The 25920-nt window shown below is 40.8% G+C and overlaps 1 protein-coding gene across 1 annotated transcript; it reads right to left on the bottom strand.

Annotated features, from left to right (window-relative positions):
• Nucleotides 1–643: 643 nt before the first annotated feature.
• Nucleotides 644–9066, bottom strand: DNAJC19 (DnaJ heat shock protein family (Hsp40) member C19). The gene is made up of 6 exons (XM_063306406.1): nucleotides 8916–9066; nucleotides 4493–4544; nucleotides 2827–2900; nucleotides 2351–2427; nucleotides 1574–1644; nucleotides 644–1153 (listed from the first exon to the last, which is right to left on the bottom strand). Exons 1-6 carry the CDS (start codon nucleotides 8916–8918, stop codon nucleotides 1083–1085), a joined length of 348 nt encoding a protein of 115 aa, XP_063162476.1. The 5' UTR covers nucleotides 8919–9066; the 3' UTR covers nucleotides 644–1082.
• Between the last annotated feature and the right edge of the window lie 16854 nt (nucleotides 9067–25920).

Raw genomic sequence — 25920 nt, 5'->3', positions numbered from 1 at the left:
CCCAGCTACTCATTCAAACGTAGGATTCCAAGATCCGTCCTATAGAGTTTCCTGCTCTAATTACATTCAATTACGGACTGCACACCTCGGGTTGAGCTGGGTTAACAAATCAGCCAAAGCTCCACCTTTAAGATAAAAAAGTTTGGAAAAAAGCATACAACCCCAAAAATAGGTTGAGCAACATGATTTTTTAAGCTGCAGAAAACTTAAAACACAAATCCAAGAACAGTGTTTTAGAAGCCACAAAATCAATTAAAAACCCTCAAAAGAGCTGGTCTTTTCCGACATTTAAAGGGGAAAAAATTCTACCTTACATCTAAGGCAGAGAAGAGAGGAATATGAGAACATTATTCAGTAACAGTTAATACTTGGATTTTTAAAATCATGACTGTTTCAAGCCTAGTTCTTTCCCTTTTTGTTTTAACCCTCTTCACATTGTCATAAGGACAGGAGCCATTCAGAAGTAAAGCTAAGCTTTCCTTGGTATAAAGAATTTAAAACCATGTTATTTTGAAGCCTCTATTTGAATGTTGGAGACGGCCAACTTGGTTCTCATTCATGAATGGCTGATTGACCAGCACGAAGGTAAAACCCACCTCAGAAGAGTAACTGTTCTGTAACAACTCTTTCTCATGCAGTCATATAAAGAAATACTGTAAGAATTTTATTGCTCAGAAACCATGGTAATAAAAAAGCTGAAATCATTTTTGAATACCAGACCATAATTCTATGATAAAATAATACAACTGTTCTCAGTTGAGAAATAAATTATTTCAAAATATTAAGCCTCACAGATGTTCTCAGCAGTCTTGGATGTTGGCATTTACCCTAATTTTATAATCTAAAACAACAGCAGTGTGAATTTCAGATATTACTATCTGATTAATTGGTTCTGCACAAAGCCTGCACATCTCCTGCATCAGAAGTTGTGGTTAACATTAAATTCTGAAAATAACCACAGAGAAGGATTTGCCCTACATCAAAACAAGAATTTCCTTTGGGCATATATCACAGCTTCATTTGTCAATTTTCTTTGGGCTATTTTGAAAATATATTCTAATTGTTAAGCCAGTGATGAGTTTTCATTTCTTAGCTTGACCTTCCAGTAAGTCCTTAGCTTCATTAATTTTGGCTGCAACATAAGGAGACCCACCTAGTAAAGAGGAAAATACGGTTGTCATGTTCACAAGACAGAAATTATCCCATTATTCTGGCAAATGACATATATATGATAAGTGAACTGAAAGTGGTCACAACATGAATATTCAAAATAATAGAACATTTCAGTCTGTCAAGAAGAAATTCATTATCAAAATAAAATAGTCCATACACAAAAATACTTTTCCACATTAGCAGCAGGAACAATGAAACATTATCTCCAGGCTTATCAGAAAATTCTGCTTGTTCCCTTGTGTGCATGCACAACTTCCAAATAACAAATAAGGTTAGGAAAACAACTCAAAATGCCCAAATCCACTTCTTAAACATTTCCCATACAGCCCCACAGTATAGTCCCATTTTACATCAGCCAAGTGAACATAACCGTTTAACGTATTAACATCTTCTGATTTACCTTTATCAGGATGATTCAAAAGCATGATTCTTCTGTGAGCTTCTCTGATCTTTCCTTTGTTAGCTGTGGGACTAATAGTTTTTTGTATTAGATAATTTCTAACTAGGAAAAAAGTCAAAAGCAACCAGCCTATGGATTATTTCATCTATGTCAGATCACTACCTCATCCCACCTATATCAGACGTCACAGAATGACTATCGGGGAAGAATTATTTGCTGCATTCTTGAAGTTTATGCTCAAGAGATACCTGCAAACTACACAATGTTATTTTTTTATAATCCAGCAACAGACACAAATGGCTTATTCTGATTATTCTGTAGTTACATGTACATATAAACGTATTTCTTCCTTTCCCTGCAGTGTTGATTCTCTCAATAGGATAGTAAAAAATCAGATCCCTCATAATCACCCAGTTATTGAACTTCTTTGCTTTGTGAGTTGGGTGAGTTAGAAATGTGTCAAATTAATCTTTTTGCCCGAGAGAACAGCATTCAAACTCTCATTCTGGAGGGATCTGAAAACTTACCATCTGCCCAATCACTATCTTGGGGACCCTGCCATTAACAATACTGAAATTAAAACTGGCTATTATGTTCTGATCAGAGTTACAGCCTGCATAATGCAAAAATGTTACCGTATGCTTTTTATTGTTTAAATCATAGCTACAAAAATTACACAGCTAGCATGTTTCCCATTCTTTTCTTACGCAGTTCTCCCGGGGGGGGGGGGGGGGAGCCTACTCTTATTTAACTTGGGTTTTTAATTTTAATTTTTACCTCACTCCTAATATTAAAGCAGCTTCCCGCTTGGTCATTTTGCTTTCGAATCCTCCTCTGTAATAGCCACTGAAGGCCTGAAAATAAAATACACTGGTATTACAATGTCACCAACAAAAAGTAGAAGAAATTAAAGACCCACCTCACTTAATTGTGGCAAATGGAACAAAACAGACCATCCCATTACATACAACATTGCCAAGAAGCAGGTGACACAATTTCTTATTCTTAATGTCCTCCCCCAGCTCAGTTCACAACAACCAACCAATCTTTTTTTCCTAGTATGAGATAAAAATATTCCTACAGAACTGAGGAAATACTTATTATTCATCTGCACACCTTAATAGGCATCACAACGGGCCAATTCTGGACCTCATAATCCTTACGTATTGAACTGCTTTTGCCCAATGGCTCACACGGCAAGCAAAGCAGAGAATAATATTGCTGCAAAAGAATATTGAGCGAAATAAACTCACTGATTTTGGCAGCGCTTGCAGAGCTTGCTTTACTTGGGGTTCCATTTGCTTCATTACTTGCAGGGCGTAACGGCCTTGAAGGAAAGGAAGGATCCCATTTCAGCTACGCAAGAGTGAGATCTGCAGAACCTGTGTGCACAACCCCAAGCCAAAATGGACAAAATGCAGTGCTTCCACAGAAGCTTCCTACTCTTGCAACAGGCTGAGGAGAGCGTAGGCAGAGGTCCAGTGCTTCCTACCCCGCGGCAAGGCTTTAATTGTTGTTTCTTCCACGCAGCACTCAGATTACTAAATCCCAGGATGGGCTACAAACAGCACTCTCAGTTGTTTTCCCCTCTGCCTTGCAAGATTCAAGCTCTATTTTAAAGGGTCCAGCACCATTTACTGTAGCAATTTGGAAAAAAAATAATAATGGCAATCTGTTGTAAGAATTTCACAAACTCAGCAGAGAGAAGCCCAAATCAAGCACAAGGATACTAAACGGCACATCTCTTAAAACACCATTTATGTATTATGTTTGGGCAGCAGAGATGAAAGAGCAAGGCAGATGCGCTTTTGCTCCGGTGCTCCTTTCTTTCAGAAAATCAAGTTTCAGGTAATTTGTAGATACGAAGACAGGCATGGTATTGTGATGAGAGAACAAAACATCTGTGATGGGCTCAGGGAAACACCTAAAGTAGGGGAGCTGCAGGGTCAGTTTAAAAAGTGGTCCTGAAAGAGAGACATATGTCAATGGGTTGAGTCAAATTCCTCATCAGCCTTGAACTCAAATTCCCAGAGTTACTTATTTTTTTAGTTTTATCAAGTTTTGTGGCTGACCCTAACCACTAGGGTAGACATTTTATAAATGGACTCTCCCCTTCATAATGGCCATTTTGCAATTACATTGTGGTACTTTATCAGCATTCCAAATACGCCTCTACCTCAGAAGACTGGAAAGCCCCCTAACCTGTGGGTCAGTTTCCTCTAACGTAAATTTTATGGAAGTGTTTATCATCTTCTCATATAGGATGCAAGTACAGGCAGTGAACTGAGGATCCATCCTCTCTTTTTCAGCTCAGCAGAAACTGTGGATGCCACAGCTGGAGGAACACATTCCTGTCATTTAAGTAAGTCCCTAGAGCACTTAGTTGATGTGTCCCATCTTAGTCAAGGTGTTAACTTAATGGTAGCACTTCAATTAACGTAATATTTAAAACCATTCTGCTCCAAACTCCAAATGTCCATGTGCAGAAACCACATGCGGGCAATTATGTCCAAGAATACAGATGTAATTCAAAGAGATCAAGTCATACAGAGCTAATTTACAAATTGCACTGGACCGTAATGCAGTATGGCTGTGTGAACCCAACAAATCTTGATGCAGTCAACAAACTCTGGTTAGCAAATCAGAGCTTTCTGCAATGTGTGAACTTAGATATATGATATTTGTTCACAATAACAAATGAGATATGAATTAAATTGGCAAATAATTAGCAATAACTTGCAAAAAAAACAAAATGGTGCCACGGGAGGCATCTAGACTAACCACTGTCTTTCTGCTTATAAAAGCATCCAAACTAGCCACTGTAGACTCTTATGCTTCCCAACACTAGACTATAATAATACTGTCCATTATAGGGCACATATTTAATGCAAGCAGAAATAAAGCTTTCCAAGTACAAACCTGCGTAACCAGCAGCAGCTATTGTCAGGCCAACTACTATCATAGTACCAGCCTAAAAGAAAGGAAAAAAGTAATTCCGTAAAATGAAAAAATACTAACCTCAGTACATTATGCTTGGACGCTATCAGGAGAGATTTTCTGAATATACAAAAGTATAGCCAAATATCTGAGATAGAGACCGCTCAAACATTATAGAGGGCTTCCAGCTGGCATTTTTCAATTCATACTTCATTTGAAATCACACTCAACTTATGGTCTGTGTATATATGCAGATTAGGGAAGAAATCAGGCCACCTAGATGTGTATGGTTATTGAAACACAAGTTTCTTTTAAAATTAGGACACAAAACATTTTTGCATTCATTCATTCATTCGTTCGTTCATTCATTCCTGACAGAAAGATTCTGTAATTCATAAGCTTATATTATTATACCAATTTCCAATCTTGTGTAGATAATGGATAACTTCACCTATGGGATTTTACTTTGTCTCTTCTACCAACCCTTTGGAGCAAATTGGGGGCGGGGGGGGGCATGTAGGATGCTGCAAACATAGCTGGGAGCTAGACAATCAATTTAATAATTCTATATTGAAGTAACTGCATATGTATATTAACTATAATAAAGGAGATTCCTCTCCATAAAAGCTCGTAGAAATCTTAAGAATTATTTTTTTTCAAACTTTCAACTGGATACAGTAGCATTTTTAAAATGAACAAAATATTGCTCCTAGGAAGATTTCTGTTTATTTCTGGTCACTGATATTTGACAAGACGTTTTTAAAATTTCAGGTATCTATCAATAAATCATGAATTATGGCAGCCTACCTTCCAGGGTTATTTCAGTGTGTATATAAAAATGATTTTAAGTCGCCTTTTCCAAAATAACTATACCAAATGAGCAATCAAGGTTACCAATTTTAAGCCATAAATGTTCCACAGGTAGTTTTCCTTTATATGTTTAGGTAGTTCCATGGGGAATGCTTATTTCTCATGCAAGTGAATAATTTATCCTTGAAGCTATATCAGATATGAGATAAGCAACCTCTCCAAAATTGCATCACTGCAGTTCTTCCATCAAGTATTAGAGCACAGCAGAAAACAGCTTTTCTGCAGCTACTCCGATGTCCTAAATGGGAAATAATTTATATCTAAAATTTAGTAGGATGGAGTTCAACTATTTCAATAGATTTTATGTACTGAAGCATCTAGTTCTATTACTTGAGGGTAGAATGGAATGACTCCTGGGAGCTCTGCAGATGCAATCAGTTTAGGGTTTGAATTTTGCTCTTAATAGATTTTGACTTATATCTTGAGAATTTTGCAGCTCTATTGTATCTAGCAGATGATACATTTGAATTTTATTTAATATATTTTAGCCATTTTTCAACATGATAGTTTCTCCAAAGTGTTTTAAAAATATGTAATAGTAAAATTCAGTCTTCAATTATAAAAAACTCTTGACATTTAAATAATTTTAAAATAAGTCACTCTAAATAAAATGCAGTTTCAAATATTTGTCAGCAACAAATATAGCATTTTAAAAATAAAAGACAAAAAGAACAAATTTGTTTTTAATGCCCTTATAAAATGCTGCCAGAGATGGAGCTAGCCATCCTCTCTCTAATGATGGAGTATGTGCCTTTAGTATCACCTGCTAACCGTACAGATTTATGCAGTGGATTGGCAAGTACAACCTCCAAAGATGAATAAAACACAATCATTAAGCTGTAGGCAGTTCTTGAAATACCATAGACCCAAGTGAACTACAGGTTTAAAGTTATAAATTAATGCCAGCACTTCTAATTTTGCCTGGGAACACACTGGTTGGCATGAGTAAGGATGGCGAGCAGGGGGCTCCCATCCAGACTGTTAAGCGCATGCGTAGCACTGAGGAATTGGTCAGCTATTCAAAGAGACACAGATCGGGACCGCCTTAACCTTTGTGGTTTATATGGCTGGGGTTTTCCCACGCTTCTTCAGTTTGTTAGGATTCCTGTTATGTACAAGCAATAAAACATTAGAGACCAGTTCCTTGTCTCAGCGTGTTTCCTGGCAGTTAGGACACTGGTACTCCAATGCATGTGGTATGACCACTGCTACAATATCATTTAAGCTTCAACAAGGGGGCAATGGGATGCATTGTGTACCAGAAGCTTCTCAATAGTTTTCAAAAACCATCACATACATGTGCAGCATACTACAGTAACTTGAATTACGCCTGGTTTGCCTAGACATTAATAGATAGGAAACTCTATAAGAACTACCTGGCATCTGTATACTACTAACACTGAAATGCCTGAATCACTTCTCCCATCAGTTCACTATAGATATTAAGCAACAGGATGGGAAACAAGATAAAGCCTTGTAGAAAAAGCTATAGCAGAAATCTCACAGCACTTCCTCAGAAACCAATCAGGCAGGTTGGGTTGAACCCATCACAACACAGTGCTGTCTGAATTCCAGTAAGGCAAATAAAAGAAATCCATAGTATCAAAAGTCACTAAAAGTTCCAGGAGAATAACAAATTCAGAAAATTCATAACTAGAGTTACAGCACTGGGTGACCAGATCCTAAAACTGGTCTTTCTGTATCATACCGATCTTTAATCTATTTCTTACAATGGAAAACGAGATATTCCAGATATTACAAACAGGACATGTGAACTAAACTTGGGGTTGGAAAGCAAACACATTATGTATATTTTTAACAAACTTTTAATATAAACTGGTTGAAGGTGTTTCCACACTACCAATCCCCCAATTCTTGCACACAGACACAGTAATCGGCAATTAACTGAGTTATGGTTAATAGCCCAGCAGGTGGCAGCACCTAGCTGACCTTGACTAGGGGCTGAAAAATTAAAAAAAGGTTTAACCTGGTTAGTATTTCAGTATTGGCTACAAAGTCCAAACAATCATGAGATTAGATGACAGCAAAGAGATACAGAAAACTCTCTTTACTCCCTCAAGTAATTACCCAGATTTTGCAGCCCAGATTTGGTAGTCTTAACTTGGATGGGAGTCCATCAGGGAAAACCAAGACTATGGAGTAGGCTGAGAAGTTGAAAAAACATTCCTAAGAAATATGAAAAACTGAGGCAATTCTCTGAGGAAAAAAACTTTTAAGATCATGACCTATGGAGCCAAGAGAAAATACTGTGTTGCCAAGCATGGGTCTGAAGATGAGATAGGAAGAATGTTACTGATTAACCACAACTGCAGTGCTGTGGAAATCTTAACAGAGATTGAGGAATAAATAGTGGATGGATACTGAATTTCTCTTCTTTATCTTGTTGTAACTTGCCCAAGTCTTTTGAGTTGGATAGACAATAAAAACTTTAAAATAAACATATGAATGCAATGACAAACCATTCCCATACTATGGCCAAGAAAACTACATGGCTACAGAGATGTTTAAATTTACCAGCTGTTGAAGACTGCTTAATTTCAGCAGTGACTTAATTCCCTAGAGAAGGTTATACCAATGACTGGTCCAGCCACAGTATTATTCAATAATAATACTGGCTGAGCAATACTGATCTATTCCACTTGTACACTTCTGGAACATTAGAATGGACAGAACAGGCCCAATTTGTAAGGGAAGACAGTTCAGCAAGGCGGAGCTCCGCATCCCTTACTTCACAGAAATGGGGTTTATCCAAATGCTTCTTCCAGGAAGCCCGAACAGGTGATTTAGTAGGAGAAGGTGGTCCTGCAGGTACCTGTGAGCTCTAGGCCTCCCTCAGGCATGAACGCCGGCTGGGTGACTTCCCGCCAGTTGCTCTCTCTGAGCCCACCCCACAGGGTAGTTATTGTGGGGAAAATAGGAGGAGGAAGGAGTATTAGGCATGTTCACCATCTTGATAAGAGTTGATAAAAATATATATAAAAAGCAGGATAAAAATCGAACCATCATGACTGGGCCAAGAATCAGTGATAACAAGCCGGTCAGGCCATTCATCCGTATTCAAATCATGGGCAAGAGTGGTTTAACAACATCGAACATCATCAGGGATAGAGCAGGGGCCCCCGAGGAATCTCAACCAATTATTCCTAATTTTAGCTCCATTAAGACGCAAGTTAATTCCGCTGGAAGGAGACCATCACGGCGGTGGCCTACGGGAGGCTGAGCCTCCACGCACAAGCCTCGCCGGGGCTCTGGGGGCATCTGCTTCTGAACAAGGACGAGGGGGCTTATTTCCGTGCTGCGCCTTCCTGAGCATCCCGCGCTCTCCAGACGTGCTGGGACGACAACCCCCAGGATTCTCGGCTAGCACGACCGCACCTGGGATTCCCAGCCGGTCGCTACCCAGCGGGAGGGCTCCAGGTAGGGTAGGCCACCCGGCCCGCCGCCGCCTCCTGCCCTCCGCGGCGGCGCCGGTGAGGGCGGGCGGACGGCCAAGCCAGCGTTCCCACGCACTCACCATGCCTGCCGCGCTCCTTCACACGCCCGGGTAGAAAACCAAGTCGCGGGAAACCACCCCCGGCCCGCCCTCGGAGCGGCCGAGCGCCCCTACCCCTCGGAAGCCCTGCCGTAAGCCGAGGAAGGGCCTGTCGTAAAGCGCCCGCGCGCTCTTCCGCCTCTCGACCCCGCCCCTGCACGCCGGCGCCGCCCACCCAGGCGCGAATTCGAACAGCGGGGCGGGCGCCCTCTTCACCTTGGGCGGAGCGGCCGGAGGCGCCTGGCGCTGCCAGGAAGAAGGAGCGAGGGGTCCGTTCGCTCTCGCTTCGCCGGACGTTTGCACCAGGCTTCGCTCATCCCGTGCTGTCCTCACGTCTCCCCTGCGCCCCCATTATGGGAGTTGGTCCAATAATCTGGGGTCCCAGAGTTGGGAAGCCCGATTGACAGATACGCAGTGACCCTTGAAGGAAAAGTTACTTTTCTGCCTTAGCCAGTGTTTCTCAACCTCAGTAACTTTAAGATATGTGGACTTCAACTCCCAGAATTCCTCAGCCAGCAGTGCTGGCTGGGGAATTCTGGGAGTTGAAGTCCACACATCTTAAAGTTACTGAGGTTGAGAAACACTGGCCTATGCATACAAAGAGTGCTCTCCCCCACACCCAGAAATGCATGGCCTTGGTTTAATCGTGGCCAGCAGAAAATGTAATGATTTGGGCATTGGCTTGCTTTCTCTCTTTCGCTTGCTTATAAAAGCCAAGGTGCTTTTATTTGGGGAAGAGGGTGTAGATATGCTGAAGGTTAATGTGTGGGTTACCTTGCTGGTTCCCTCCCTTTCACTGCAGAATTTTGATGTGTAAAACTTTTTCCAACAATGGGAGCATGGAGCTCAGTGGGTGTAATTGATTCCTGGAGACCCATTAATGTAGGATTTTTTAGTGCTCCGAAATGGACTGGATTCACCTGTGGGACACCTGAAGCTTGACACCAGCTGGGCAGGTCCAGAGGAGGTGGGGGAGGCTGAGATAAGTTTGATTCTGTGGGTCCTGAGGAAGGAGACAGGGTCCATTTGTAGGCAGGACACCTGTGTCTCCCAGTTGGTGAAAGCATCCAGGGAGATAATGGGAACTGGGTTGGGGTGGTGGTGAATAAGACCTTCAGGAGGGAGTGATCATGTATTAAAACATATTAGCCATGTGACATTTTAGATTTGTAGGTTACTCCAGATTTATTGGCTATCCACCCATATTTATTGCTTATGCTGTTTTTTTATTCTTTTAAATTTGTATTTGGGGAAAAAAGATAAACAATAATAATAGAGAAGGAGAGTTACCCGTTTCTTTGAAAGAGACAGTGGTGCACCCCCTCCTCAAGAAGCTGTCACTCAACCCATATAATCTGTTCATTACTGATGAGTTGATAATCTCCACGTTGGGGAGAAGGCTGTGGAGAAAGTGATTAGGCTGCAACTGCAGAGGGCTTGGTCGAAATGGAAGATGTAGACCCGTTTCAGGCCTGGATTCAACATGGAGACAGCACTGATCGCGCTTACTGACGATCTCTGGTAGGACAGATCTCACAGTGCTCTTGATACCCTCAATCATGGTATGCTTGTGAGCAGTTCAGTATATCCACAATAGGTTTTGCAAAAGTTTCCACACTCAGGACTTGAAAGAGCAGGGAGTCTCTAACACTAACCCCAACCCCATCCCTTGCCACACTACTGTAACATAGCTGTTAACTTTTTTTTTTAAAAGCATGCACTTTGAAAATAAACATGTTGTTTTTGTTTTTATTTGGCCCAGCCTGCAGAGTATGGGGAACCATCTTTAGACCGGTGTATTTCAGACATACTGTAGATGCCTGTACAGGCAGTCCTTGGCTTACAATGGCAATTGGGACTGGAATTGCTGTTGCTAAGCAATGCAGTTGTAAAGCATGATGTCACGTGACCCTGTTGCTTAGTGATGGCAGTTCCTGTAGTCCTGGTTGCCATTGTTAAGTGATGACCACATGGGTCATTAAACAAGGACCTCACCTGACTGTGACTTCCGACTTCCTGTCAGCTTCCCCACTGACTTTGCTTGTGGGAAGCCAGCAGAGAAAGTCAGAAATTGCAGTCAGGTAACTGTGGGGATGCCGCAGCAGCAGAAACTCTGTGGACTAGTTGTAAGTCCCCTGCATTCAGTGCCGTCGTAACTTTGAATGGATGCTGAACAAATGGACGTAACCCCAGGAGTACCTTTATGTCTAATCTTTTCATCTAGAACTGTGTTTCTTAAAGTGTGGCCTTAGGACCCCTGGGGGTCCTTCAAGACCCTCTCGGGGATCCTCAAAATCAAAATTATTTGCTAGCTTATGTTGAAAAATAATTCAAAATTAAAATCCCATCAAACAATCATGAGAAGTAGTAGCAGCAGTGAATGCATCAAATTTAATTTTTAATATGGTAAATATAACCCATACCCTATAACCCATAGACATTTTGGGCGTCAGTGAACTGAAATGGACTGGAATGGGCCACTTCACATCAGATGACCACCAGATCTACTACTGTGGACAAGAGGACCACAGAAGAAACGGAGTAGCCTTCATAATTAATAGTAAAGTGGCTAAAGCAGTGCTTGGATACAATCCAAAAAACGATAGAATGATCTCAATTCAAATTCAGGGCAAGCCATCTAACATCACAGTGATCCAAATATACACCCCAACCACAGATGCTGAAGAAGCTGAAGTAGAGCAGTTCTATGAGGATCTGCAGCACCTACTGGACAACACGCCTAAAAGAGATGTTATTTTCATCACGGGAGACTGGAATGCTAAGGTGGGCAGTCAAATGACACCTGGAATTACAGGTAAGCATGGCCTGGGGGAACAAAACAAAGCAGGACATAGGCTGATAGAATTTTGCCAAGACAACTCACTCTGCATAACAAACACTCTCTTCCAACAACCTAAGAGACGGCTTTATACATGGACTTCACCAGATGGACAGCACCGAAATCAGATTGACTACATCCTTTGCAGCCAAAGGTGGCGGACATCTGTACAGTCGGTAAAACAAGACCTGGAGCTGACTGTAGTTCAGATCACCAACTTCTTCTTGCACAATTTAGGATCAGACTAAAGAGATTAGGGAAGACCCACAGATCAGCTAGATATGAGCTCACTAATATTCCTAAGGAATATGCAGTGGAGGTGAAGAATAGATTTAAGGGACTGGACTTAGTAGATAGGGTCCCGGAAGAACTCTGGACAGAAGTTGGCAACATTGTTCAGGAGGCGGCAACAAAATACATCCCAAAGAAAGAGAAAACCAAGAAGGCAAAATGGCTGTCTGCTGAGACACTAGAAGTAGCCCAAGAAAGAAGGAAAGCAAAAGGCAACAGTGATAGGGGGAGATATGCCCAATTAAATGCAAAATTCCAGAGGTTAGCCAGAAGAGATAAGGAACTATTTTTAAACAGGCAATGCATGGAAGTGGAAGAAGACAATAGAATAGGAAGGACAAGAGACCTCTTCCAGAAAATTAGAAACATTGGAGGTAAATTCCAGGCAAAAATGGGCATGATCAAAAACAAAGATGGCAAGGACCTAACGGAAGAAGAAGAGGTCAAGAAAAGGTGGCAAGAATATACAGAAGACCTGTATAGGAAGGATAACAATATCGGGGATAGCTTTGACGGTGTGGTCAGTGAGCTAGAGCCAGACATCCTGAAGGGTGAGGTTGAATGGGCCTTAAGAAGCATTGCTAATAACAAGGCAGCAGGAGACGACGGCATCCCAGCTGAACTGTTCAAAATCTTGCAAGATGATGCTGTCAAGGTAATGCATGCTATATGCCAGCAAATTTGGAAAACACAAGAATGGCCATCAGATTGGAAAAAAGCAATTTATATCCCCATACCAAAAAAGGGAAACACTAAAGAATGTTCAAACTATCGAACAGTGGCACTCATTTCACATGCCAGTAAGGTAATGCTCAAGATCCTGCAAGGTAGGCTTCAGCAATTCATGGAGCGAGAATTGCCAGATGTACAAGCTGGGCTTAGAAAAGGCAGAGGAATTAGGGACCAAATTGCCAATATCCGCTGGATAATGGAAAAAGCCAGGGAGTTTCAGAAAAACATCTATTTCTGTTTTATTGACTATTCTAAAGCCTTTGACTGTGTGGACCATAACGAATTGTGGCAAGTTCTTAGTGGTATGGGGATACCAAGTCATCTTGTATGCCTCCTGAAGAATCTGTATAACGACCAAGTAGCAACGGTAAGAACAGACCACGGAACAACGGACTGGTTTAAGATTGGGAAAGGAGTACGGCAGGGCTGTATACTCTCACCCTACCTATTCAACTTGTATGCAGAACACATCATGCGACAAGCTGGCCTTGAGGAATCCAAGGCTGGAGTTAAAATCGCTGGAAGAAACATTAACAATCTCAGATATGCAGATGATGCCACTTTGATGGCTGAAAGCGAAGAGGAACTGAGGAGCCTTATGATGAAGGTGAAAGAAGAAAGTGCAAAAGCTGGCTTGCAGCTAAACCTCAAAAAAAACAAGATTATGGCAACCAGCTTGATCGATAACTGGCAAATAGAGGGAGAAAATGTAGAGGCAGTGAAAGACTTTGTATTTCTAGGTGTGAAGATTACTGCAGATGCTGACTGCAGTCAGGAAATCAGAAGACGCTTAATCCTTGGGAGAAGAGCAATGACCAATCTCGATAAAAGAGTCAAGAGCAGAGACATCACACTGACAACAAAGGCCCGCATAGTTAAAGCAATGGTGTTCCCCGTAGTAACATATGGCTGCGAGAGCTGGACCATAAGGAAGGCTGAGCGAAGGAAGATCAGTGCTTTTGAACTGTGGTGTCGGAGGAAAATTCTGAGAGTGCCTTGGACTGCAAGAAGATCAAACCAGTCCATCCTCCAGGAAATAAAGCCAGACTGCTCACTTGAGGGAATGATATTAAAGGCCAAACTGAAATACTTTGGCCACATAATGAGAAGACAGGACACCTTGGAGAAGATGCTGATGCTAGGGAGAGTGGAGGGCAAAAGGAAGAGGGGCCGACCAAGGGCAAGGTGGATGGATGATATTCTAGAGGTGACAGACTCGTCCCTGGGGGAGCTGGGGGTGTTGACGACCGACAGGAAGCTCTGGCATGGGCTGGTCCATGAAGTCACAAAGAGTCAGAAGCGACTAAATGAATAAACAACAAAGAGTTTTTAAAAGTGGGAAGGGATTTAAAGTTTAAGAAACCCTGATCTAGAAAAAAGTATGTAAAGAAGGAAAGAAGTGCCTAGGCTAACCTTTAAGCAGGGAAGCATGCAATTATTCTTACGTTAACAAGTGCATTTGTTCCAATGGGATAGACAAAACCATCCTTCATTCCACTCAAGCAACTAATTTTATTTGTTTGATCAGACTGTAATTTACACAGCATTAGATAGAATCCAGCCAGGAAAAATAATGTTCTAATGGAAACTAAACTTTGGGGTACAATCAAGTGACAAATACATTTGCAATTCCTCCTCAATCCCCCATATTTTACATTGGCCTCCGATCTAGTTTACTAAAGCTAACCCCCAAAACACATTATATTACCAGTATTAGTTTAACGTGTGAAGCTACTGAAATGTTAGGGATAATTCAGAAGGGAACTGAAAAAATGAATTTTTAAAAAAGCTGCCAAAATCATGTCATTATACAAATATATGGGGGATGACAGTATCCCTGTTTAGTTCCAGTCACTGTAAATAAACCAAAGTGACACAAGGCTGTATACTCTCCCCTTATTTATTCAACCTAGATGATGAACATATATTAAGGGAAGTTGGATTGGAAGCAAATATTTTCTCTGAAAAGGGAAAGCTCGAACCTCAGCAGGAGTTGTCTAGCGCAGCCAGATGGAGAGGTGGCATCTTCAGGAGGGAGTGTACGACTGCCTCCTTCAGAACAGGAGGAGCACCACATTCCTCAAACCAGCATTTATCACCTCTTGACTGCAGCCTGATGTGCCACACCTAACTGACTCTAACTGAAGGTGGCAGAGTTCATGCTGCTGAGAATCCGGTCCACATCCTCAGACAAAACCAAGGAAATCCAAGATAACCTGGCAAGACATTGCTCTAGTTGTCCTACTTATTCTTGCCAATGAGAAGTCCAAATCAAAGTGAATATGGGTAATTTTGTTAGCAAGAGGTCTTGCAAACGTGTCACAGCAATTTTGAAGGAGATTGTCCCACTAATCTTTCCATAATAAAGTAAGGACCTCCTTGTGATGGTAGGCAACATTCTGCTGATGCACTGAAAGCAGAGGAATATTGATGCTTTACCATTCTCATTGCCATGGTGTAAGCTCTAATATGGGCTTGTACCATGTTTAGTCATACTCACTCCTGTCACTCCAGGCATCACTTTTGTCACTTCCTGTGCCAGAAAGTTTTAGAAATCCTTAGTAAACCATGAAATACCCTGGGATCTGAAGTCTAGGAGATGCCCCTTGGGGGCAATCATGTCCAGTACCCTTGTCTCCACATTCTGGAGATGATCAGGTAGAAGCACCCAAAATATTGCTTGGAAAATATCCAAGTGCCTGCGGAAATCTGATCAAATCCATGAGGTTTCTGGCATAGACCATCTTAGAATCACAGAATCATAGAACCATAGGGTTGGAAGGGACTTGAAGGTCTTCTAGTCCAAACCCCTGCCCAAGGCAGGAATCCTCATACCAACTCAGACAAATGGTTGTCTAATCTTTTCTTGAAAACCTCCAGCGATGGAGCACCCACAAATCCCAGAGGCAAGGTGTTGCACAGCTTAATAGTTCTTGTTGTTGTTTATTTGTTTAGTCGCTTCCGACTCTTCATGACTTCATGGACCAGCCCACGCCAGAGCTTCCTGTCGGTCGTCAACACCCCTAGCTCCCCCAGGGACGAGTCTGTCACTTCTAGAATATCATCCATCCACCTTGCCCTTGGTCGGCCCCTCTTCCTTTTGCCTCCCACTCTCCCTAGCATCAGCACCTTCTCCAGGGTGTCCTGTCTTCTCATTATGTGGCCAAAGTATTTCAGTTTTGCCTTTAATATCATTCCCTCAAGTGAGCAGTCTGGCTTGTTACTTCTTACTGTTGCTACTTGGTCGTTATACAGATTCTTCAGGAGGCAGACAAGATGACTTGGTATCCCCATACCGCTAAGAACTTGCCACAATTTGTTATGGTCCACACACTCAAAGGTTTTAGAATAGTCAATAAAACAGAAATAGATGTTTTTCTGAAACTCCCTGGCTTTTTCCATTATCCAGCGGATATTGGCAATTTGGTCCCTAGTTCCTCTGCCTTTTCTAAACCCAGCTTGTACATCTGGCAATTCTCGCTCCATGAATTGCTGAAGCCTACCTTGCAGGATCTTGAGCATTACCTTACTGGCATGTGAAATGAATGCCACTGTTCAATAGTCTGAACATTCTTTAGTGTTTCCCTTTTTTGGTATGGGGATATAAGTTGATTTTTTCCAATCTGATGGCCATTCTTGTGTTTTCCAAATTTGCTGGCATATAGCATGCATTACCTTGACACATCATCTTGCAAGATTTTGAACAGTTCAGCTGGGATGCCGTCATCTCCTGCTGCCTTGTTATTAGCAATGCTTCTTAAGGCCCATTCAACCTCACTCTTCAGGATGTCTGGCTCTAGCTCACTGACCACACTGTCAAAGCTATCCCCGATATTGTTATCCTTCCTATACAGGTCTTCTGTATATTCTTGCCACCTTTTCTTGATCTCTTCTTCTTCTGTTCGGTCCTTGCCATCTTTGTTTTTGATCATGCCCATTTTTGCCTGGAATTTATCCCCGATGTTTCTAATTTTCTGGAAGAGGTCTCTTGTCCTTCCTATTCTATTGTCTTCTTTCACTTCCGCGCATTGCTTGTTTAAAAATAATTCCTTATTTCTTCTAGCTAACCTCTGGAATTTTGCATTTAATTGGGCATATCTCCCCCTATCACTGTTGCCTTTTGCTTTCCTTCTTTCTTGGGCTACTTCTAGTGTCTCAGCAGACAGCCACTTTGCCTTCTTGGTTTTCTCTTTCTTTGGGATGTATTTTGTTGCCGCCTCCTGAACAATGTTGCGAACTTCTGTCCAGAGTTCTTCCGGGACCCTATCTACTAAGTCCAGTCCCTTAAATCTATTCTTCACCTCCACTGCATATTCCTTAGGAATATTAGTGAGCTCATATCTAGCTGATCTGTGGGTCTTCCCTAATCTCTTTAGTCTGATCCTAAATTGTGCAAGAAGAAGTTCGTGATCTGAGCTACAGTCAGCTCCAGGTCTTGTTTTTACCGACTGTATAGATGTCCGCCACCTTTGGCTGCAAAGGATGTAGTCAATCTGATTTTGGTGTTGTCCATCTGGTGAAGTCCATGTATAAAGCCGTCTCTTAGGTTGTTGGAAGAGAGTGTTTGTTATGCAGAGTGAGTTGTCTTGGCAAAATTCTATCAGCCTATGTCCTGCTTCATTTTGTTCGCCCAGGCCATACTTACCTGTAATTCGAGGTGTCATTTGACTGCCCACCTTAGCATTCCAGTCTCCTGTAATGAAAATAACGTCTCTTTTAGGCGTGTTGTCCAGTAGGTGCTGCAGATCCTCATAGAACTGCTCTACTTCAGCTTCTTCAGCATCTGTGGTTGGGGTGTATATTTGGATCACTGTGATGTTAGATGGCTTGCCCTGAATTCGAATTGAGATCATTCTATCGTTTTTTGGATTGTATCCAAGCACTGCTTTAGCCACTTTACTATTAATTATGAAGGCTACTCCATTTCTTCTGTGGTCCTCTTGTCCACAGTAGTAGATCTGGTGGTCATTTGATGTGAAGTGGCCCATTCCAGTCCATTTCAGTTCACTGACCCCCAAAATGTCTATCTTTAATCTTGACATCTCACCAAGAACCACATCCAATTTGCCCTGGCTCATAGATCTTACATTCCAGGTTCCAGTGGTGTGTTGATCCTTAGAACATTGGATTCGCCGTTCACCACCAGCACCGTCGGCCGCTAGCCGTCCTTTCGGCTTTGAGCTAGCTTCGTCATCATGTCTGGGGCTAGTTGAACTCATCCTCTCTTCCTCCCCAGTAGCATTTTGACCATCTTCCGACCTGGGGGTCTCATCTTCCAATGGTATACCGACATATCTCTGGTTGTACTGATCCATTTAGTTTTCATGGCAAGAATACTGGGGTGGGTTGCCATTACCTTCCCAGGGATCGCGTTTAGTCTGACCTCTCTGTCATGACCTTCTTGTCTTGGGTGGCCCTTCACGGTTTAGCTCATGGCATCATTGAGGTGCTCAAGCTCCAGCACCACGACAAGGTAATGATCCTTTGCTGAATAGTTCTTACTGCCAGGAAATTCCTCCTTGTTTCCAGGTTGGATCTCCCTCTGAAGAGCTTCCACCCATTGCTTCTTGTCCTACCCTCAGGTGCTATGGAGAATAAATCGATGCCTTCTTCCCTGTGGCAGCCCTTCGAGTATTAGAAGACTGCTATCATGTTTCCCCTTGGTCTTCTCTTTGTTAAGCTAAACATACCTAGTTCCTTTAGCCCTTTTTCATAGGATTTAGCCTCCAGACCCCTTATCATCTCTGTTGCTCTTCTCTGTACTCCTTCTAGGGCCTCGGCATCTTTTTTGCATTGTGGTGACCAGAACTGAACACAGTATTCCAATTGTGGCCTCACCAGTGCAGTATAGAGCTGTAATATCACTTAATCAGTTTTCTACCCTTGCAAAAGTCAGTGGTATTGATGAGCCACAATCTGGCCAGAAAATGATTTGATCATCACATATAATCACAATGACCTCTGCTATCAGATCACAGGCATTTGCTCCGACACAATACATTTTAGTTTCATATTTTATTTAATCTGTTTCCATGAAGCAGATTTATTTTTATGTATATATGCAAGTATTTATTCTTCAACTGTATTCAATTTTGATAAGTTTCAGCCTTTTTTATTGCCATTTTCCAACATAGTGACTATTTAGGCCTAAACTGTAACCAAATGTGAGCTGTAATATGAGTTAAAGAACAACCGCCTTGTATTACCACAATATTCAGTATTCTAGATGAAACTTAATGTGTTCATCAAAGCATCTCAGCTACAGACACCAAGGAGGTACTGCTAATATGTACTAAGTGTGAGAAAGCAGAAGAAACTTCCATTTCTGTTTTTTACAAAGGTTCTTATTAACTATAGATTACCAATGAAAAAGGCAGGAGAAAATCTACTGCACCTAGGACTACAGCAAACTAGTTATGGTAAATATTCACAGTGTGCAGTCCAATATCAATATGACTGTAAATAAACAATACTTCAAAATAGTTCTTACTGTATCTGTGTATAAAATCTGAACACCAGAGCTGAAATTTTCCTTGTCCTGTGATTTTACATGCTGAACCACGAACAAATGATTTCATAATGGAACCAAAGATGTACTTTCAGCTATTGCTTTTGTTATGTGTGAAACACTGTTATTAATACATGACACTATATTATTAAGAATACTCACAAACAAGTACCAGAGCAGTAATTCACCCTCATTTTGTGATAATCTCAGCAATCAAACAATTCAGCTTGTCCATCTGGAAAATGCACGTGATATTAAGTTTACCCAGATTACTCCAGTGGTCAGTTGTATTTGTGTGGAGCCCAGCAGGAGAAACGGCATTAGAGCGTGCATTCACTAAAAATCTGATGGCAATGCGTTCAGAACAAAAAAGAAAAGGGAAAAGTGATCATGGGTGGCAGAGGTGAAACTGAAGGTCATGGACAAAAGGAAGGAATTAACATAAATACAAGCAGGGACTAGAAATGATAAATATACGTAGATCTGAGGGAACAAAGGAATTTTTTTAAAAATGGAAGTTATACAGAGATAAAACGATTAACGATATTATTCCAGTTTTTATGACAGGTTAGTTAATTTGTTATTTGATAAAAACAGTGGTCTATTTATTATAGAAGCAACTACAAGTTCCTGTTTTGAAGAAAGATGGACAGTTGTATAATTCTAATCACACTTTACAGACCCCAATCTTGAGAACACATTTTTAAGGCTAAATAGGAAGTATTTTCACACTTGTTCACGATGTACAGGCTATTGTCTGTTGCTCCAGTTGTACACAATTCTCTAATTCAGTCACCGATGACTTACTTAGCACAAAAGCCAATACAGAAAATGCATTACAAACCATTAAATTGCATGGGTTTTTAAAATTTTTCTCTGCTTCCCTCAAATGTTAAGGTAAAAGTTAGCGTACATATTCTACTTGTATGCTTATACTGTAGTAAATAAATAAGTAAAGTAAAAAAAAATTAAAGCTCTGAAGGGCACGTGGCCAGGTTATCTGTGGAACTGCCTCTTCCTGACAGTATCTGCCCATCCCACCAGATCAGATAGGGTGGCCACTCTCCAGGTCCCCTCTATCAAGTCATGTCATCTGGCAGGACTAGGAGATGTTCCTTCATTGTACCTGCCCTATGGAAGCCAGACAGCATCTACCTTCTTAACCTTCTGCAATCTGTGAAGACCTGTTTTTTCTCCCAGTTGCTAGATCAGGATGGGAGTTAAGCCCAGCATGCATGTGGTTGGTATGGGATTATTATGGTGCCTTGGTTTTATAATTTTGTGGGATTCTTGTTATTATTTTTTATGTATTTATTGTGGCCTTACTGTTGTTAGCTGCCCAGGGTTACATTGTGTAAGATGGGCAACCATACAAATTTTACAGACTGCAGAGACTCTTGAAAATCTTAATATTATAGTTAATATTACAACAATTATCAAGCTGGGCTTTGAATTATTTTCTCTTAAATGTTCTTTTTCATCTTTTTTTCTTGGACAAAAATCCAAGAATGGCTTAACTGATGGGTGAACTATGTTCCATCAAGTTGGTGTTGATCCTTAGTGGCCACTTAGATTTTCTCCATGACAATCTGTTTCTAACCTGGTCTTCCAGGTCTTCCAATGGTGCACTTATCTCTACTGTCTTCACATAATGTGTTTGAAGTATGATAATTTGAGCCTGGTCATTTGTACCTTGAGGGAGAACTCTGGATTGATTTGTTCAGTGATCCTTTATTTGTCTTCTTGGCTTGCCATGGTATTCTCAGGAGTTTTCTCCGACACCAAAGTTCAAAAGCGTCAATACTCTTCTTATTTGTTGTTCAGAGTTCAACTTTTGCTTCCATCGAGTGTCATAGAGAATACAATTACTTGTACTCCTCTAATCTTTGTAGGTATAGACATATCATGGCATTTGAATATCTTTTCCAAGGCCTTCATGGCTGCTCTACCAAGTGCTGGTCTGTGACATATTTCATGACTGCTTGTTCCTTTACTGTTTGTGGTTGATCCTAAAAGGCAGAAGCTCTCTACCACTTCAGTAACTTCACTGCAATTCTATGGCTGGTTGTTCTACCTGTTGTCATTAGTTTGGTCTTTTTTATATTTATAGTCCCATTTTTTCACTGTGCTCCTTGACATTTTTTTTTTACTAGGGCTTGCAGATCTTTTGCATTTTTGGCAATCAGGCAGTGTCATCAGCATAGGGCAGCTGATTGATGTTTCTTCTTCCAGTTCTAAAACCATATTTTATTTGAATCCAGCTTCCCTTAAAATATGTTTTATAGATTAAATAAACAAGGGGAGAGTATACAGCTTTGTCTCACACGTTTGCCAGTCTGGATCAAGATGGCTAATAATGAGTAAAATACAAGAGGAGAAATCTTAGGATATTGCTATCAGTCCTTTGCCATAGTTAGATCACTTTCAGCAGAAGATAAGCACCCTGGATCTTAAGATGGCCTCTCCCAAGCATCTTTGACTTTCTGAACATTTCCGGATTTTCCAAGTGTGATGACAGGCAATCCCACCTTGCAGCTGGTCAATCTCCAGTACAAGAGATGACCAGGTTACTGGATGAGATTGCTCCTGCCTACCCTCCTTCTAGTCACCAATCCGTGGAATCTCCTTGGTTCACTGAGGAAGTCCAGAAAATAAAGTGATAGAAAATCTCTAGAGTGCTGTTGGTAGAAGACTAGGACTGACTATATCTGAGCACAGATATGTGTCCATGTATGGGTTTACACTGTGCTTGTAAAAGTCTAATATCCATCCCTTTCTAAACATTATCTTCTTTCTTCTTTTCCATGTTTTTGTTATGTGTAGTTTATTTAATCATAATAATATATTTAGTTCTTTTTCTCCACTGTATTATCTCTATTCAGTATATTTTTTTTCTATTTCGTTATTATAACAATGAAAAAAAAAAGGTGAAAGTTCCCCTATGCAAAAACCAAGTCATGTCTGACCTTTTGGGGGAATGTCGCTTTCGTGACGTTTTCTTGGCAGACTATATTGGGGTGGTTTGCCATGGCCTTCCCTAGTCGTCACCTTCCCCAGCAAGCCGGGTACTCATTATAACAATACAAGTACATATTTTTAAAAGATTGTTGTATGGACCTCTAGATACTCCAGTGTAAGTTACCACGGGACCCGGCTCTCTTCCTCATGCTATTCAATATCTATATGAATTTGATGAAAGAGCCCATACATCATTTTATAGTGACGTATCATCAGGACATTGATGTTACACAGTTATGCATTGCTAGCCTGGTGTAAGAGACTGTGGGGAGACTGGGAAAGTAATGAAAGGGAGATTAGACATAAACAAGCAAGAGGAAGAGTGGGAGTCTGCTGGTAGCTTATCTTATAAGTAGCAACTCACCCAGATGTCAAGAGATCTGGGAAGAAATATTTCAACATATTAAAAAAGACTCTACCTTAATGAACTCACGATAAATGCGGGTTGTGATTTCCTTTTGCTGTTTCTAAAATTCTGCTTTTGCCCCAGGACTAGAATTAAAGGTACTTTATTGAAGTCTCTTTGATTCTTGCTTCCTTGTTCTTGCCCAACTGAGTGGGGTTTAATACAGAAACCAGGCCAGACATGCTGTCAAAGTCCAGAACCATTGTCTGGAGGTTATGGGGGATTTGATGGGATGAACCAAGTTCAGGTTGAATTCCAGCAGCATTTAGTTCCTAGAGTTCCAAAAATAACCAGTGACTATTCTGGTTATAGAAAAATAATGAAATGGTGCACTGTTGGACTTACACAAAAAGAGAAAAGCCTGAGGAAAAATAGGTAGCTCAGAGAAATAAAAATAGTAATTTTTTTAAAAAAAGCTTCTATCAGGTTTTGCACCAGCAACCCTCTGCTTGTAAGGTTAGTGTAATCATCATTGTGCTATTTTAGAATTACTGCTAAATGTAACTCTAGAAGACATTAGAGACTATGGTAACTATTGGCTCACTAGATTGAGTACTTCTGCCTTTGTGAAGTAGCCAATGAATTTACTAAGGTGAAATTGTAAATGAAGTAAAGTCCATTCTCCAAAACAGAAGTAGTGAAGGAAACATAAAGAGGAAAAGAGTAGTTCAAAATCACAGCAGGAAAGCACATCCAGAGGTTAAATTTACAATGAAATGGGAGTGAATACAGAGAAATGCCTTTATTCAGCCTATATGCTTAATATTATATTGAGGGAAGCTGGATTGGAAGAAGGTGAGTGCAGTTTTAAAACTGGAGGAAGAAACATTAATAATCTGCACTATGGTGATGACATTACTGTGATATCTGAAAATGCAAATGTTCTGGAAATTCTAGTAATGGGAGTTAAGAGCACAGTGAGAAATGGGGCTAAGATTAAATATTGTTGTTGTTCAGTCATTAAGTTGTGTCTGACTCTTCATGACCACATGGGCCATAGCACACCAGGCCTTCCTGTCCTCCACTGTCTCCCGGAGTTTGCTCAAATTAAATTAAAAATAAAGAAGACCAAATAATGACAACAGATACAGCAACCAGAACTGTCAATGAAGATATTGAAACGTTTTGGTTTTGATAGGTTCCAATATCAAAAGTAAAGGAACCATCAGTCAAGAAATATACTGTAGACTAGCACTTACTAGGATAGCAATGAAGTCTCAAAAAAAAAATCATTCAGATGGATTATCAGGTTCTTATAAATGCTTTGAGGATGAACTTTTACAATCCTTGCAAAACATGACAAATTTTATTTTACAGGGAGGAAAGATGCCTGGGAAAGATGCAAATATACCATTAATACCTAAGGAAGGACAAGATTCGATTTTGACAAGAAATTATAGACCAATATCACTACTTAAAATGATTATAAATTGTTTACAATTATTCTAGCTGATAGACTGGAAATAATTTTACAAGAACTTATACATGAAGATCAATGTGGGTTTTTACCCGAAAGACAATTAAAAGTCAGTGTTATAACTATGCTGGATATTCTAGAATATTTTGAACGGCATAATGAAAAACAAGTTGCATTAATCTTTTTAGATGCAGAGAAAGCTTTTGACAATTTGAATTGGACTTTTTTATTTAAAATTTTGGAAGCTATGGAGATAATTTTATAAAATTGATAAAATTGATATAAAGATCACAGAAGGCACATATAATTATTAATGGAGATTTAACTAAACCATGTAAGATACAAAAAGGAACAAGACAGAGGTGTCCTCTTCTGTTTATTTTAGTTCTAAAAATATTGAATACAGTTATAAGACAAGACGAGAGGATTAACGACATACAGATTAAAAAAGATATTTATAAATTAAGAGCCTTTTTAAGATGACCTGGTGTTGATTTTAGAAGAATTGAAATATTACTGGGAAAATTAAAAGAATTATTAGCAGGTTTTAAGATTAATAAACAGAAGACGATGTTGACAAAAAAGATGAAGATACAAGATCAAATAGAATTGATGTGTCCTGTTCAGACTATGAGGCGGCCAGGCAGATTTACTATTAAATTCTTTATTTACAGTAACTATTTATAACAGCAAAAGTTCTTGTAGTAGATTAGGCAATGCAATTCAATCAAATCCATCCAGGCAATAAAGGATGCCCAGGCAAGGCTGCTGGTCCAGATTGTGGCAAAACAGCAAGGCAGAACTCAGCTAGCTCTCTTATTGAAGCTGCCAGACTTGGTGAAGCTAGAGTGCATGGCAAAGAGGTGGCTGGAGGCACAGGTCTGTGAACGGGCACGCAGGTTGGACTAGGCTGGAACACAGAGGCTAGACAAAACTGGACTGGAACAGCTAGGCAAGACTTGGACTTGGAGACAAGGCTGGACTTGGCTGGGGCATGAAGGCAAGGCTTGGACCTGGAGACAAGGCTGGACTTGGCTGGGGCATGAAGGCAAGGCTTGGACCTGGAGACAAGGCTGGACTTGGCTGGAATATTATGACGAGGCTTGGAACTGGAGGCGAGACTGCATCATGTTGAAGCAACAAGATGAGGCTTGGAACTGGAGGTGAGGCTGTGCTCGACAGGGACGGCAAGGAGAGGCTCAACTGGAGCAATGTGTGCAGGAAGCAGGTCCGCGATGACAGAAGGAGCTGGCTCTGGTTCCATGCTGGCTACAGGCAAGGCTTCCAACTGGGGTAAGGACTCTTCTGCAGATGCTGTGAGCTCGAAGGATTGGTTGATCTCTGGCAGCTTGCTCTTGGCGTGCCTGCCTTTTAAAACAATCCTTTCTGTGCCTTTTCTCACCTGCAGCCAATTGGGCTGCCTTTTGATTCGCGTGCTTCTCTGCTCGTCTTTCATGAGTGCTGGTTGAAGGATTTAAATCTCCCTCCGAAGTTTGTCCAATCAGCTCTTCTAGTTTCTCCTATACTGCTGAGTCACTTCTGGGTTTTATTTCTCCAAATCCTTCCTGATAAGTTTCAGTTTCCCCTTCTGACTCGAGATAAGTTTCATTTTCAGAGTCAGAAGCAGACTCAACCCTCACATGATGAATAAAACGGGTTTTAAGTACAAGAAGGAAACAAAATACTTGGGTATTAATATGACAAATATGAATTGTATGTTATTTCAAAATAATTACATTAAGACTTGGAATGAAATTTTAAAAAGATCTGTTAAGA

Source organism: Candoia aspera, chromosome 6 (genome assembly GCF_035149785.1).
Source record: "Candoia aspera isolate rCanAsp1 chromosome 6, rCanAsp1.hap2, whole genome shotgun sequence".
NCBI lineage: Eukaryota > Metazoa > Chordata > Lepidosauria > Squamata > Boidae > Candoia > Candoia aspera.
The sequence above is the reverse complement of the archived record's forward strand: the minus strand, read 5'-3'. Positions and strand labels throughout refer to the sequence as shown.